The 15158-nt window shown below is 46.3% G+C and overlaps 7 protein-coding genes across 7 annotated transcripts; 4 read left to right on the top strand and 3 right to left on the bottom strand.

The window, feature by feature from the left end:
• The first annotated feature begins 2451 nt into the window (after positions 1–2451).
• Positions 2452–3564, top strand: BGW36DRAFT_384672 (uncharacterized protein). The gene is made up of 4 exons (XM_046216828.1): positions 2452–2653; positions 2719–2871; positions 2931–3011; positions 3083–3564. The coding sequence occupies exons 1-4, from the start codon at positions 2492–2494 to the stop codon at positions 3494–3496; spliced, it is 810 nt and encodes a 269-aa protein (XP_046069958.1). The 5' UTR covers positions 2452–2491; the 3' UTR covers positions 3497–3564.
• BGW36DRAFT_384666 (uncharacterized protein) lies at positions 3565–4303 on the top strand. The gene is made up of 2 exons (XM_046216827.1): positions 3565–3701; positions 3755–4303. Exons 1-2 carry the CDS (start codon positions 3589–3591, stop codon positions 3852–3854), a joined length of 213 nt encoding a protein of 70 aa, XP_046069957.1. The 5' UTR covers positions 3565–3588; the 3' UTR covers positions 3855–4303.
• A 75-nt stretch (positions 4304–4378) lies between these two features.
• Positions 4379–6350, top strand: BGW36DRAFT_324735 (Metallo-dependent phosphatase-like protein). Its single transcript, XM_046212707.1, has 2 exons — positions 4379–4770; positions 4829–6350. Exons 1-2 carry the CDS (start codon positions 4638–4640, stop codon positions 6187–6189), a joined length of 1494 nt encoding a protein of 497 aa, XP_046069956.1. The 5' UTR covers positions 4379–4637; the 3' UTR covers positions 6190–6350.
• A 48-nt stretch (positions 6351–6398) lies between these two features.
• On the bottom strand, positions 6399–7776 carry BGW36DRAFT_384664 (SNARE domain protein). Its single transcript, XM_046216826.1, has 4 exons — positions 7591–7776; positions 7046–7536; positions 6711–6993; positions 6399–6659 (listed from the first exon to the last, which is right to left on the bottom strand). Exons 1-4 carry the CDS (start codon positions 7646–7648, stop codon positions 6586–6588), a joined length of 906 nt encoding a protein of 301 aa, XP_046069955.1. The 5' UTR covers positions 7649–7776; the 3' UTR covers positions 6399–6585.
• A 269-nt stretch (positions 7777–8045) lies between these two features.
• BGW36DRAFT_362096 (uncharacterized protein) lies at positions 8046–9668 on the bottom strand (the record flags this gene model as incomplete). Its single annotated transcript, XM_046214337.1, has 1 exon — positions 8046–9668. One exon carries the CDS (start codon positions 9666–9668, stop codon positions 8046–8048), a length of 1623 nt encoding a protein of 540 aa, XP_046069954.1.
• Positions 9669–10847: 1179 nt separating this feature from the next.
• Positions 10848–11494, top strand: BGW36DRAFT_430297 (putative ubiquinol-cytochrome c reductase complex ubiquinone-binding protein QP-C precursor; the record flags this gene model as incomplete). The annotated part of the gene is made up of 4 exons (XM_046220827.1): positions 10848–10879; positions 10980–11005; positions 11176–11353; positions 11446–11494. The coding sequence occupies 4 exons, from the start codon at positions 10848–10850 to the stop codon at positions 11492–11494; spliced, it is 285 nt and encodes a 94-aa protein (XP_046069953.1).
• Positions 11495–12005: 511 nt separating this feature from the next.
• BGW36DRAFT_384658 (major facilitator superfamily) lies at positions 12006–14189 on the bottom strand. The gene has a single exon (XM_046216825.1). The coding sequence runs from the start codon at positions 13692–13694 to the stop codon at positions 12189–12191; it is 1506 nt and encodes a 501-aa protein (XP_046069952.1). The 5' UTR covers positions 13695–14189; the 3' UTR covers positions 12006–12188.
• Between the last annotated feature and the right edge of the window lie 969 nt (positions 14190–15158).

Below are 15158 nucleotides of genomic sequence, written 5' to 3'. Positions count from 1 at the left end.
TCGAGTGGAGGTTCTGGTAGTTTAGCCACATTTTCCACTTCCCTCTGTTCAATCATCTTCTCATTAAATGCCTCCTCAGCATGTTGATGAGTGGTAACAGTTCTGCTTTTGGACGAAAGCACACCTCGTTCAGTCCTCAGCAAAAAGAAGAATGTCTTCTTGCTCGATATTCGTTTCAAAGTAGAAGCAATACACAATTGGAATGAAAGCAGCATTAAGAACTGCGAAGATTATACAGAAGTGTGCGCCAACCAATGTTTTCTGCGTCGGAAAGCATTGGTTAATGGTCTCTATTGAGAGGCTCAGACACTCAGCTGCACAACATCCGCTTGCAAAGCCCACATATGCTTCACTTAGATAATCCTTTACCTAGCACTCAATGCCATCATTTTGATCAGTATACTAAAGCACCCATAGTTGTTCTACGGCTTACCAGTTACAATGACCGTGCCTTGTAATGTTAACAAGGCACCACGGTTGATTGCAAGCGAACATTAGCTCTGATAAACCAGAGCTATTGAGAAGTTCATGCCATTTCCAATACGATTAGCTGCGCTACTGTTTAGGTGGACGATAATATAACGATGCCTATGATCATTATAGAACCTCTAGCTATAAACATTGTCCGTCGACCGCTATTCTCGCCAATGTGTAGCATATTACTGAACCAACCACACAGTCAATAGCATAAAATGCTGTTATTTTACCCTGCATGTCAGGACCCAGATGACTGAGGTCCTGACCAAATCCATTATTCGCCCCAATTATCCCGGGCATGACACCTGTAAACTAAGAGAAGTGAATTAAAAATAAGCTACGAATCTTTTGTCTATAGACAGTAATCCTACCCTGGTCGTAACCGAGTAGCAGAAAGGCCTGACATGTAGCGGCTGTAGTTGCGGCTACCAATACCTCACCTCAAAATCCGTGAATAAGACCCGTTTCCGGCACTAATTTTTGAATTTATTCTCTCATTCACTATGCTCTACAATATCGTACATACATCTGCATGTTGTCGATCACTACCGAATACTAAAGGGTATCTAATAGTAAAGGGCTAATCAGACGACTAACTAAACAGAACGTAACCCTGTGGGGCTGTTTGCCTTTGACCTCAAACTCCACACGTATTTTTGTTTAAGTAACTCACTACGTTATTACGTGCAATGTATCCGCATAATGGGATCATGATGGCCTAGGAGAGAGACCGAGAGCCCACCTTATAATCGCTCTCCGAACCGACCAAACCACCCAATCCGAAACGGTTCTCTGTGTTTATCCGATATGTTACTGCAACTCCTCTGAAGATTACACAATCAAGACTATCTAAACAATAATACAGATTTCCAAGTTACTGGATGAGGTTACGAGGACCGCCGCAATTCCGGGATGCTTCAGGTTTACCTTTGTTTGAAGTTCGTTGCGGTACACTCAATGTAAGGCAGACACTGGAGAATGGTGCTGCCAGGTGGCGATACTATGGAGATGCTAGAGATTTCTCTCAGGTCCTGGACTTGTCAATTTGAGATTCGGTTGCAAAACGTCGCTGCTGTCGAGGGCAAGAACGGGAGCAAGAAAAATCTTACCCTCAACGTCTCCAAAAATTCAAACACGACGCTGATCTATAAGATCATATCAGACGATAAGAAGCTTGTTGATATACGAGAGTGTGTTGAAAAATCAAGTTTTTTTAATACCATAATCAACACGGGAACGGACCGCACCGTGAATACATCTTCCCAAGTGCCGAGGCCTGTGTGGGACGTGGGGGTTACAGCAGGGCTTGATCTGTCATTGGTAAGACTGCTTTTGGATATTTGGATATTGCTTGCCTTCCTACCTTTGTTAAAACCGGTACTGTTTTCATTGCTGTCCCTTTCCCCCTTTCCTCTTCTTCCTCTTTTGGCATCTCATTACACCCCAAATCTACTAAAAAGAGCAGGGAAGCTTGATTGCGGTAATTCTTTCCGATAGATATTCGAGTCAAAGAGTGAGAGCTGAGAGAACATAATTATTATGATTAAAATCTTATTCCAAACAGTCGAGATGTTCAATGCAGTCAGTATTCTTCTCCAGTCGAACCTTTTGCCTGTTGCAGCCAAGTACTGCAAGTAAATGAGTTTGACAAGGCCATTTGAAAGCAATTTCTCTCAATGACAAAATTTCTCCTCGTGTTAACCGCCAAGCTTGCCTACAAATAGTTCTAGTACTTTGACAGTAGACAGGTATGTCCGGATTTTCGCCATATCGCATGGCCATTATCCAGATAAAGAACTCTGAGTTGATTGACAAAGACTGAAGCATCAATACATCAGGTTGTCACTGTTCAGCTATATATGGGTGTGTAGAGTTATGCGGGAGTAATTATACTGCGATCTCGGAGTGATCACATGACATGGAACGAGATCGGGCTATAATAAGGCGCAATCGCCCCGTCGACCTTCTCCTACAGCTTACTCTTCTTCCTTCAGCTCGAGTCTACCGGTAGAGCATGAGCACAGTTGAAATTAATCATATGGAAAGCTTCTCCACGGTCCCGACCGTGGACTTTGCACGGCTTAAGAACCCGGCAACGAAGAAAGAGGAATTGGCCAGGCTGAGGGAGGCCATTTTTGTAGTGGGGTTTCTCTATCTAGTGAATACGGGCTTAGAGGCACGGATCTCCATCTAAAAGGTGCATTAGAGAATTGAGTCGTGGTTAACGATGGGATCACATAGCAATTGATTCGCCTCACTCATTCGCGCTTGCCAGAGTTTTTTGACTTGCCAGTCAAGGCCAAAGAGAAATGCAACATGATCAATTCAGAGTCCTTCCTAGGATACACGCGCTTAGGAGCGGAAAAGACCGCCTCGAAGCAAGACTATCGCGAGGTACGCTGATATGACGTTAACTAGACCTGTAGGACCTCACTCCTACTGATGCCTCCTAGCAATATGACTTTGGTACTCCTGGAATAACACGCTCCGCCAACGGTAATGGGTCCTGGGAGCGATTAGAAGGTCCAAATCAGGTCAGTATTTATTGGAACTTCTGAAATATATATGGTCGTATATGAAAGAGAGAGTAACAGCTTGAGTACAGTATCCGGATATTGCCGGAGCCGAAGATATCATCGAGGAGTATATCCGTGAAATCACAGTCTTGGCTAATGAGTTTGTACATCTTGTCGCAGAATGTCTCGATCTGCCTCGTGGTACATTCGACGGGTTTAAAGGAAATATGAGTCGGTTGAAATTTGTCAAATATCCCCCAGTCGCTCCCCATTCCCAGGGGGTTGGACCGCACAAAGATTCTGCGGGACTCTTCACTTTTCTTTCCCAGGATGACACTGGCGGATTGCAGGTCCTTAATAAGAACGGCGAGTGGATCGATGCTCCCCCAGTTGATGGAAGTCTAGTAGTCAATATCCAGCAGGGCTTCGAGGCAATCACTGGTGGCGCTTGCCCAGCAACCACACACCGCGTCCTTGTGAGTTGCGAAGAGCTCGTCGTTTAGTTTGGCATATTAAAGATAGCTTCAGGCACCCACGCACAAGACCCGATACAGCATTCCCTTCTTTCTCGGGGTACGCTTAGACCTCACGTTAGATGAACTTGAACGTTCTGCTTCGCACATTGTTCGCAGCATCCCCATCTCGGACGACACACGCAAACGAGCAGTTGATGTTCCTAGTGAATTCCTTTCTCCTCTCTATTCGTGTGTGAGTTGACCAACAGCATCTCAAGCATGATGACCAATTAACATAACGCACAGTTTGGGGAGGCTCATTTGCGGAACCGAGTCCTCAGCCATCCCGATGTGGGACAACGATGGTATCCCGATTTGTACGCGAAGTATTCCCATCAGGTCTTAAAATAGAGCGTTCGGTGGCGTTACCATGCATACAATAGAGATAAACCGTTGGTCACTACAGGTTCTTCCACGCATTTGACCGCATTTCACTGTATGCCTGGCTATTAGCACAGAGTCATCTAGACATGGGCCAATGACGTCGAGACAGCCGCCAAATCCAGGCCACGGCAGGTCATAAGCCATGTAATAATAATAATAAATAGAGTCCGATAATGTTATGTAGGCCAAGATCAGACGCAGATCCGGCAAAGGTTAAATGATGCAGTCTTAACCCTATCCGTGCCACACTCCGGGCCTAGTTACTACTAAGCTTCGGCTCTCGGGGCGTATTAATTCACTTGAGACCTGTACACGATCTCGGGATTGGTTTCGGGATTGGCTTCAAGGCCTTCCAGAACGACCCTGCTGTCGCACGTGCAGGCCTGCCGCCAGTTAAGCCGCCGAAGTTGGGGGCCAGCAGCCCGGAGCCCCGCCTGGAAAGCTCTTTGACCTGCCTAAATCATCCATCGCACCCCTGGTTGGCCGCGTATTAGAAATGCACCAATGCTACTTCATTACTATACTACTTCCCCTTAGGCAGTGTTAATTAGACGACGGATCACACTGTTTTAGTGCAATCGCCGCGACGATCAGTCGTGGAAGCTCAGCCCACGTGCTGGACATTTTTTGCTGCTCTTGTCATATTTCTAGAGGCGTCCCCCGCCCTCAAGCATCAGTCCATGTATACGATCAGACTGCCTGGCAATAAATTGCGCTCTGACTGATTAGCATCGAATCTGTTGCTATGATCAGCTCCTTTGCCTTGGTCACGGCTCTGCCGGCGCTGGCTGCGAGCGTGCTAGCCTATCAATATCCAACTATTCCGAAAGACTTGACCACTCCCTACCAACAGCGCCTTGCAGTGGTCGGTCCCACTGGTGAGTACTCCATGTGCCTCGGCCTTTCGTTTTGACAAGTTGAGCTAATTAGAAAAAGCTGTCTCGGTCGGTTGGAACACATACACCCAGCTTAATCAATCTTGTGTTGAATATGGCACGTCTGCCGATAGCCTAGATTCACAAGTGTGTTCGACCATTTCTACCACGTACGCGACGTCGCGCACATACTCGAACGCTGTCACGCTCACCGGCCTGACCCCGGCGACAACCTATTACTACAAAATCGTATCGGGGAACTCTACCATTGACCATTTCTTCAGCCCACGCACACCAGGCGACAAGACCTCGTTCAGCTTGGATGTTGTGATTGACTTGGGTGTGTACGGACCCGACGGATTCACGGTTTCGGATAATGCCTCGAAGAAGGACAAAATCCCATCGGTCAATCCAGTTTTGAATCATACAACCATCTATCGTCTTGCCCAGACTGTGGATGACTACGAGCTCATCATCCACCCGGGTGACTTTGCTTATGCTGATGACTGGGAGCTCAAGATTCAAAACCTTTTGGACGGCAAGAATGCCTACCAGGCCATTCTTGAGCAATTCTATGACCAGCTAGCCCCGATCTCCGGCCTCAAGCCCTATATGGCCAGCCCGGGAAACCATGAAGCTGCTTGTGAGGAAATCCCCTACACTGCAGGGCTCTGTCCTGAGGGCCAGAAGAATTTCACCGATTTTCTCCACCGATTTGGAAACACGATGCCCACCTCATTTGCTTCATCATCCTCCAACAAAACCGCCCAGACACTTGCACAGCAGGCTAAGTCACTAGCCCAACCACCATTCTGGTATTCCTTTGAATACGGAATGGTACACATCACCATGATCAATACCGAGACCGACTTTCCTAATGCCCCAGATACACAAAGCGGCTCATCGCACCTGGGTGGCGGACCCTTCGGTCAGCCCAATCAACAGCTGGATTTTCTGGAAGCGGATCTTGCTAGTGTTGATCGCAGTGTAACACCCTGGGTCATCGTCGCTGGCCATCGCCCCTGGTACACCACCGGTACAGGCGCATGCACATCTTGTCAAACGGCATTTGAAGGCCTGTTCAATAAGTACGGTGTGGACCTCGGCGTTTTCGGTCACCAACACAACTCTCAGCGCTTTCAACCAGTGTACAATAACACTGCCGATCCCAAGGGGTTGAATGATCCCACAGCTCCCATGTACATCGTCGCTGGAGGCGCTGGAAATATCGAAGGTCCTACGTCTGTGGGATCAGAGCCTTCGTATACTGCATTTGCATATGCGGAAGATTTCAGCTACGCAACAATCAAGTTCATTGACTTGCAGCACTTGCAAATTGATTTCATTCGCTCCTCAACTGGTGAGGTTCTGGATTCTAGTAAACTGTATAAAAGTCATTCAGAATCGTTTGTCGTTCAGTAGTGGTTCATGTGGAGAATTGCTGTTCTAAAGGTTTCCGATACTTGAATATACTGGAAATGAGTGCATGTAAATACCTTCCACCAATAGTCTTGTTTCATATCTAGCTATTTAATGATCTATCAATGAAGCAACGATAGAATATAAGTGCCTTTACTCTTCTATCTTCACTCTTCCGTTGCAGATATGCAGTAATGTATAAAAGAAAATTTCTCTAGAGTTTTCTACTCCATTATCAAGCATTAAGCATTAAGCATTAAGCAAAAGTATAGTATTATGGTCGTCAAAGGATCATGGTAACATGACAGTTCCACTCCAAAAAGGTGTATCAAATAGTGCAAAAAGATAAATAACATGATCAAAGTCGGGTTGAATAGCCGATTAATTCGTCACGAATGGTTACTTTGCACCGCAAGCATGGTTGACCTCACACCAGGCGACTGGCACTGCTATAACAACTGCCAGGATTGTCACTACAACAGTCAGTCTTTCCTTCAGAAGTCAAAGGAAAAGAGCAAACTTACGGCAAACCAAAAGTATGTACCACTTATACCTCCTCGCATTCTTTGCACTGAAAATCGCTTTGATAAGGTTGTCATTGGCTTTTACTATGTTTTCCTGGGTGACCTGCGCATTCTTGTCGATTTCCTCGATCATAGGCTCTTGTCGCTGGACAAGCTCGGAAACTTCTTGCGAAACATGGCTTAGAGAAATCAAATCATCTTCAATTTTTCGAATAGCTGCCGATCTGTCGACCACTGCTAGATGTGTGCCCATTGCCCCCTGTCTTCGGCCACCCTGGGTTGACTAGACGCATTATTAGCTTCTTGGTCAACAAAAATCATATCACCATTCATACCTGGAATACTTGAATCTGGCCACTCATGACATTTTCAACACTGGAATCAATCTCTTGACTCGTTGCTGTCGAATTGGCAATCTCGTATCGTCTACGCACTTGGTCCCTCAGCGTACGATCAAATTCAACTTGTGACTTCCGTAACTGCTGAACCTCTTCCTCCAAATTCCGGCCCACCAAGCCGACTTGAGGATAAGTCAAAGTTGACACGCCTGCCATAGTAGAAGAATCGTGGTTCCGTTGCAGATTCTCCTTCAAATCATTCAAAAAACTCCTAGTCTGCTGCAGCATCTGCATTATTTCGCTTTCTATGATGTCTAGACTACGACGAGTTTGACGGTCGGTGGCACCGTTGCTAGAGTCGAGCACCGCTTGTTGTGCAGTGTGAAGCTGTCTTTCGCGCTTCTGGCGCAGCTTCGCAATCTCCGTATTGATTCGTCGACATTGGTCTAAAATCTCCCTTGTGGTGGAATTATAGTTCTCTTTCAACTCTGTATCTGTGGTCAGAAAAATCCAGTAGTGGGGACTGACTCCTTCGGCCTTACCATAGCTATCCTGTCCTCGTTCTAGGTCGGCATCGCCGTATTTATTGTTTCCGTTCATGTTTCAAACGGATTGCGAGATAAACTGTTAAGAAGTTGATTCGAACTGACGATTGACGTAAATAGACAATAATTGCAGAATTTTTATTGAATGTTCGGAGGAAACTACCGGAGCATGCGGAACTAAATAAATGCGAAAATAAATAGCAGCCTGAAGCAGGTTCAATGCAAGCAAGCAATAGGCATCCCCGCAAGGGTGGCTAAGCCTGGAGCCGCACGCAAAAATAGCAAGCGCCGCTTAAGCTTGCCGATGCCGCCCAATGAGCTGCAATTACATATATATGATTGACACACCCCGAAATAGAATATGGATGCCTAGGATGTTCAACACGATCGTCTCTAACACTGAGTCCAAGACATGCTTCCCTGATTAATTATTGATTGAATGAATTTCACGTCTACGTGAATCTATCTAGCTTCCCTTCCAAACCACCGTCATCAAGGAGACTTCCAAACATGGCAGCCTCGAAAAGATAATTGACTTGCCATGCGTGCTGACTCGCATGGGCTAGAAACCAAACCAGGTCGTCCACCATTCCGCCTGCGTATGCTCTCGCCATTGAAATTCTTGAACCCTCCGCAAGTTGGCCCTCCTTAATGGCATCCACGACCCCTGAAGAAGCGTACTGCAATGGTCCTTCGCTGAGATAGAACCACAGCTCTTTCAGTAACGGGTTTCCGCCAGACTTCTGGAACTGTTCATGGACATGATCACAAATTACATCACCATTGCAGGCATTGACAAGAGGTCGACTGAACCCTGTTGTATGTAGTTCTTCGTCGAAAACTTCGTCAATGTCGGCTTCCCTCTGACCAAGGGTATGTTCGCTACGCACTTTAGGGTAACCAAGGACAGCCCGCCGAAGAAACTCGTGCCGGTTGTTTTGGATGTGCCATGTAAATAGCATAGAACACATCTTTGCTCCTGGATCCGACCACCGCTCTGTAAACATGCGGGCACAACTATGCGCGTAAGCGTCGTATACCCGCCTCAGAGATTCCTCTGTGACAACCCCGCTGCTCGTAACATCTCCTGTATTAAGAAAGCTGTTGAACAGTTCAGAGTTGTGAATATCGGACCCAACGTCAATCACATCAGTACCGGGCGACCCAAATGCAAAATCATTAATAATAGTTCCTTTATCGTGGCCCTGTGCTATCATGTCGGCAGCCATTCCAAGAAGACTGCACTCGCAGACATTGACTGCTATTGCTTCTTTCCTCGTCATTTTGGCCGTCTTGTTGGACAGGTTTCTTACAGAGCCATCTTCTAACGAGATCTTTTTCCGTATGTATTCGAGTCCCATCTCCGCTGCAACTCTGCGCTCCGTACCGCCAGCGGTTGCCATGGCGTAACGATCTGTTGCTGCCCATCTAATAATAGGCTCATACTCTGGAAAGACTTTATCGTAGCCATGCTCATAAAAGAATCCCATGTCAACGCAGTAATTCGACAGTAACACCTTGGAATCAATTGCGCCAATAAGGAAATTCGCAATCCCTGACCCGAATAGAGCAGCATTCGTAAGGAGTGGTGGTGGCAAGTCCCCAATACCGAGAGCTTCAATTACTGTATTTGAGGTTCGCGTCAATCCATATCCTTTAGAAGGAAGGATCCGACCCGCCCTATGTTGCTCTTCACGCCAGACCTGAAGATCAGGCGAAAGCACAATGCCAGCAACTGCACTCCTGGAGGTTACAGCGGTCGGATCCTCGACCTCCTTAAAAACTGTGTTGAGTTTGTCAACCCCAATTTCCAAGATATGTTCCCAGCTGGTTTTGGTCTGATCCGGTAGTAAAGTGCGAGCTTCCGCGTATCCGGAATAAGGTGTTGCACGTATATCTTGTTGCTGTTTGACTGGTAACCTTAGACTCCAGAAGCCAATCTTTTCGGGTAGCTTTTCGGGATATGGTTCTTTGTCATCGTATGGTCCGCCATCGGCAGGTGAGTTCGCATTTCCCCTCGCTTTGATAGTAGCGACAACAGGGTTTATCTGTGTTTCTAATAGGCAGGCTGACATTGTGTTGATATTCCTGAGATATACACATGGATCCTGGTGAGGGTCTTTTGTCGGGTTCTCGGGGCAGCTTTATACCCATAAAATCATTCACAGAATCTCAACATTACCTAGACTGCGCAAGCCACAATACACCTGTTCACACCATCTATTTCGTACGATATCAACATGTTCTTGCCAGCTGACACATGCCTGCCACCTCAGCAGTGCATTATCCCACTAGCAATCAGCCGTCTTTACTGAATATCCATATACCTTAGCATCACCCACTAGTAAGTGCCGTTATTACTGTGTAATGTACTTCATTTCTGTATTAGAACACATTCTGTGTTGTCATAGGCTGTTGTTTCATTGCTTAGTGAAGCACAGCCCCAGTATGAAATATCTGCTCACTCTGCTATGCGGGAGAAAGGAGGGAAGAGAAAATTTGTACAGGCGAAAATACAAGTAGAGTCAGGTGGCTGGCTGATTTGCTCACATGAGTCGCTGTTCATATGCATATGCATGCATCTACACTTAGTATGTGCCTCGACTCTTTACTTCAGTGCGAGTGCATCATTGGCCATGCAGGGCAGACGCGCAACACTAATGCCGGTCTCGCCGACGAGACCGTCGGGCCGACATACAAAAACCACAGGTTATTTCCTGCTTACTGGTTCATGCATTCTCCGATGTACATTTACCAGCTAGCGTGTGGCGCGTTGTCCAGATCTCAGTCATCAAGTTTCCGAGACGATCTCAATTCACAACGCCATTCTTCAGCCGGCCCTGCAGGTCATCAACAGAAAAACCCGAGTGCAAGGCGTATTTTTCACTACCGTGAAACCCTGGGCTATACGCGCGATGCTCGCTAGTTATCTCGTTATGAATAATTAATTGCATTCTTGTGGAAGACCATAAACAATAATCAATAATGCAGCGGATGTTTGCACTGTTTGCCCCTTCGAACAAACTAAGCTGGCCAGCCAAGCGGTTCCTACATTTCCCGATAGCCGGCCAATCAGCAGCGGTCCATTGCAGTACTATCACGTGATGCACCTCTTGACCCCCGAACGCGGTTAGGCTGCTGGACTGGCGAACACCGGCAAGTGACAACAGTCGTCGAGAGAGAAAGACGTTCGCTTCGACTCGTCGCATTTTCTATTCCCTTGCAATTGATCTCTATATCACAGCCTCTTCGCAATGGGTGGCGGTCTCGATCCCAAACACGGACAGTATGTCTCCCCTCTCTCATCGTCCACTTCTACCAGTGCCGATGAAAATCTGTGCGATTCGGGATATGAATATGCTAATCTGACTTCTTTTACTCGGTAGCTGGGTTGGTACATGGGGTGATGCCAGTATGTTTCTCTTGCTCCTCTGTCATAGTAGAAAGAGCTCCTGTTCTTTCGACTGTTGGAATGTTAAATGAGCGCCGCCGACTCCATGACGACTCGCAACGGATGCTGTTGCGGCTGCGGTTACCGACTTGCAACACTGAACAACGCTAACACGCTATGGCTACTCCTAGACTACTTCCCTCAAAAGGGTATTGCATCCTACACCTTGTCGCCTAACCGCCAACGTTTGTTCCCTAACTTCTGGCACACCGCCATCTTCAACACCTTCCGCCGCTTCCGTCACCAAGTACTCTACGTTGTACCCCCCTTCGTCGTTGCGTACTCCCTCATGGACTGGGCCATTGAACGGTATGGTCCCCTAGAATACATTGCATACCCGGCCATTTATGCGTCAAATATATGGCTGCTGGAATAACTTTGATGCTGACTGTTACGCTCAGAAATGAGTATTTGAACTCCAAGGCCGGTCGCGCCGAGGCTACCGACTAGATGTACAGTCTCTAAGCGATTTCAAAAGTGGAAGGATTAGACGTAATGGGATTTTTTTGTGTATGCATGTGTGTCGGGTTGTGTATACTATTGGAGCGAGGACGAGGTATTCGACAAATAGACACTATCTATATTTAGCCCTTGAGCTGAAATCAAACTTTCCTTTGTGACTGAATATCCATCATCTTCTTCCTCTTCAACTGTTCAATGGATGATTAAACGTGATTTATCTACATAGATATCGTCGGCGTTCCCTGGCTCTAGCATTTGCACCACCATGGACGACATCTGGGGGAAAGGCTGGAGCCCATGGCTCCATATATATCACGTGACTTCTCACAATCGCCTGTCGTTCACAATTCGTACGTTTTACCACCGTTATTGATTTTGGCTACTTTTTTGTATCAAGTTTTTACTTCTTACGGCTAATGGGGGCGATCAAGCAACTTGCTAGCCCTCATATTGGCGCCGACAATTTATTACATTCAAACAAGCAATGATATATCATGGCTCGTATTCTGAGCTTTCAACTTTGACGGTTCGGCATCCATATTTGGAGCCTAAAGCACGACTTCGTGTTCATCTATTGAGATCTGCATTATAATTAAAATTAAAATTACACACAATATCGATAATATGGAAATACCGTCCAAATGGGCGTGAGATTCTGATATACAGGGTCATCATGGCAAGCCTATTTCACCAGGCTGGGACGTCTAGCACTTTTCACCAGATACACTAAACTAAGCACTATCCCGAGAACACCGAGTCCAATGCCCATGTAAGATGCCCCGCGATATCCCTTGAGGGTGTCGTTGAATGTCTGGCCTCCACTATTGACGTGAACTTCAACCGTTCCAGCAAATCCGAGGCCAATGGATATACTATAATTCACAACAGTTGTCACCAAAGATGCTGCTATCCCTTGATGCCGCCGCCCGACTGCGTCAGACAGTATTACAGTTGCTGCAGGAAAGGACATGTCCATTCCCCACGGCATAATCAAAATGCAAACAAATGTAAGTGCCCAGTATGTCTGGTCAATCGGTGAAATCGCGAAAAGAATACTTCCTACGGTGAACCCCGTCATGGCGAAAAGCATTATCCATCCTGGTCGCATTTTACTCATCAGAAAACCGGTCACAAAGGCAGCGGTCAATCCGGATGGTGCTGCTGGCACGAATTGGGCGGATACAAGTAGCGGTGTCAGGCCACGGATCTTCTCCAAAAACCGCCACAAGTAGAAAATCCAAATCCCAAAACTGGCCCAGCCGCAGGCCACGCATCCGAGGATGAAAGATACGTCGGGATTCAGCGCATGAAATGGAATGAGCGGTTTGGGAGCCAGTTTCATTTCGTAGAAGATGAATCCGACAAGGAGAAGAGCGCCAACAATGAGGAGTACGTAGACATAGGCGGTTGACCATCCCACAACTGGCGCTTGATTCCATGCGATGTTTATCAGCACCAGGCCAGCAACACCCAAGACCGCACCAATTACATCTAACTCAATAAACATATCCCGAGCTTGCAAGTGCTTGGGTACACTGTGTGTAAAAGGGAGCACGGCGACGGCAGCGATGGCCAAAATCAGGCAATAAATTGCCATGCACCAAAATGTCCACGGCCACCAGGCCTGTTCCGACAGGAGAGCCGCGAATACAGCACCTACAACGGCGCCACTTGGTGCCATCCCGCCGAATAAAGAAAATACCATGCGTTTCTTCATACCTGGAGGATATGTGGATCCTAGCAAAGCTAAGGCATTGGGGAACAGCATGGCTGGACCGAGGCCTTGTAGCGCGCGAGCGAAGATGAAAAGCATATAGTTTGAATAAACACTGAGACCGGCAACCATGGACCAGAGCGAGAACCAGAAGAAGCCGAGAATGAACATAGTACGGTATCCAAACAAGTCACCACACCGGCCAAAGAAGAGAATAAATGTGCCAGCGGTGAGGGAGTAGCCGGCAATGAGCCAACTCAGAATTCCAGGGTCGCTAACGTGAAGATTATCACCGATGATGGTCAATGGTGATAAACAGGCGCCGAGAGCGGCTTGCGTCATGAACTGGGCCAAACACACGACAGCGATAAAAAAGAACTCGTGAGTACGGCTAAAAGATTGGACTTGAGATTTTATTGAATCGGTTCGGGTGATTTGTGCCTCGAGAACGCTGCTGTCGTCTGAATCGTCCATCGTGATTGCAAAACGATCTGGATCAAGGTAGAAAAGAGAACGCGGGTTATCGATGTCTTTTCTAAAAGAACGGAAGTAGCGCACCCCTCTTCCTTCTTTTCTTCTAGCTGTACCAATTGGCTCTAGATAAGTTTTTTGGTTATATCTGAGGATCCCTCACATTTCAAAGTTGAGAAGCCAGCCCATCCCCATTTATTAAAGCATTGACGTTACAGACAGGATAACGCATCCTGATGATGGGGCGGCCTAGAGATTCTCACCCCAATTATCTACCATTATTAAGTCTCCTTTTCAGTGCTGATTGATACTGACGGCGGCGGAACCGGCATCGATCGATGAGTATATCCGCTGGCAACGGATATATCCGGGATGTCTGCACGATCTCAGAAAACATCGGCCTCTCTGGGCCTTTGAAACCATTGACGATCCGCAACTTTTAACATCTATCGACAGCAATGAGCAAGATTTTCCTTCGCTGTTTGCTAGGATTCCCTGGCGCTTTAGGTATTTAACGCCAATGAAATTAAGGCCAGGCCGCGTGAACTATCCGGATGCAGGACGGCACTAATTCAGCATGACGCCATCCGGACCACTTTAATTCCGCCACACTCATGCATTGTTAAAGATTTATCCGAGCATCGATTCATCACACCAGCGTGTTACACGTCTAGAAAACTTTTTTTGGCATAATTATTAATAGAATCCCAGATTGTAATTAGTCAGTTCATAAACTCCATACGTAATGGAACACCAACACTGAGAAAACATAAGAAACCAGTTGACCCTCAAGCCTATTTAATCTAGATTCATATGTTGATTTTAACAAAGATCACCACGAGTGCATATATCTATGTGTACGTAACTAAATATACAAATTGAAATAGGACCTGTTTGCGGCTTGATTCAGTTTTCGGGTTCCTTCAACCTTGCAACTGATAGCAGTTGATACATTGACATCTAGCCCTATTAATTGCTCATATTCATGTAGTACATTGATGTATGTGATGTGGTGTTCACGTCGAGATATATACACGGGACTTGGAGTCTTGTAGTCTGCATCAATTGATATGTAGACGTGTCACGTTTTAATGGTAGTTAACTGACTTCATCAAGTCGTCACCTCAAATTCTCGGCATCCTTGCACGAAAATACCAGTCCAGCAGACAGTTAGTGTTGCACCGATAATATAAGAAATAATGTTTAATGAAAGATGTATAACAGGATACAATATTCATATACCAAGAAGAAGCAATCGTCACATTGAGACACCATATGCATAGGACGGGAATATTTGAAATTGGGTCCCATTAAATACTACAAATTTGTAAAATCATGCGCTTTTGAGAGACCCTGAGAGCAAGATGTTCTGAAATAATAGAAATCGCTAATTCAGTACCTAGATGCTCCTAAACTGACGAAAGATGCCATGGAAACCAGAAAATAATATCATGAAAGAAATCTATG

The sequence above is a fragment of the Talaromyces proteolyticus genome (genome assembly GCF_021365285.1).
Source record: "Talaromyces proteolyticus strain PMI_201 chromosome Unknown BGW36scaffold_9, whole genome shotgun sequence".
Taxonomy (NCBI): Eukaryota; Fungi; Ascomycota; class Eurotiomycetes; order Eurotiales; family Trichocomaceae; genus Talaromyces; species Talaromyces proteolyticus.
This window is presented reverse-complemented; position numbering and strand designations above follow the sequence as displayed.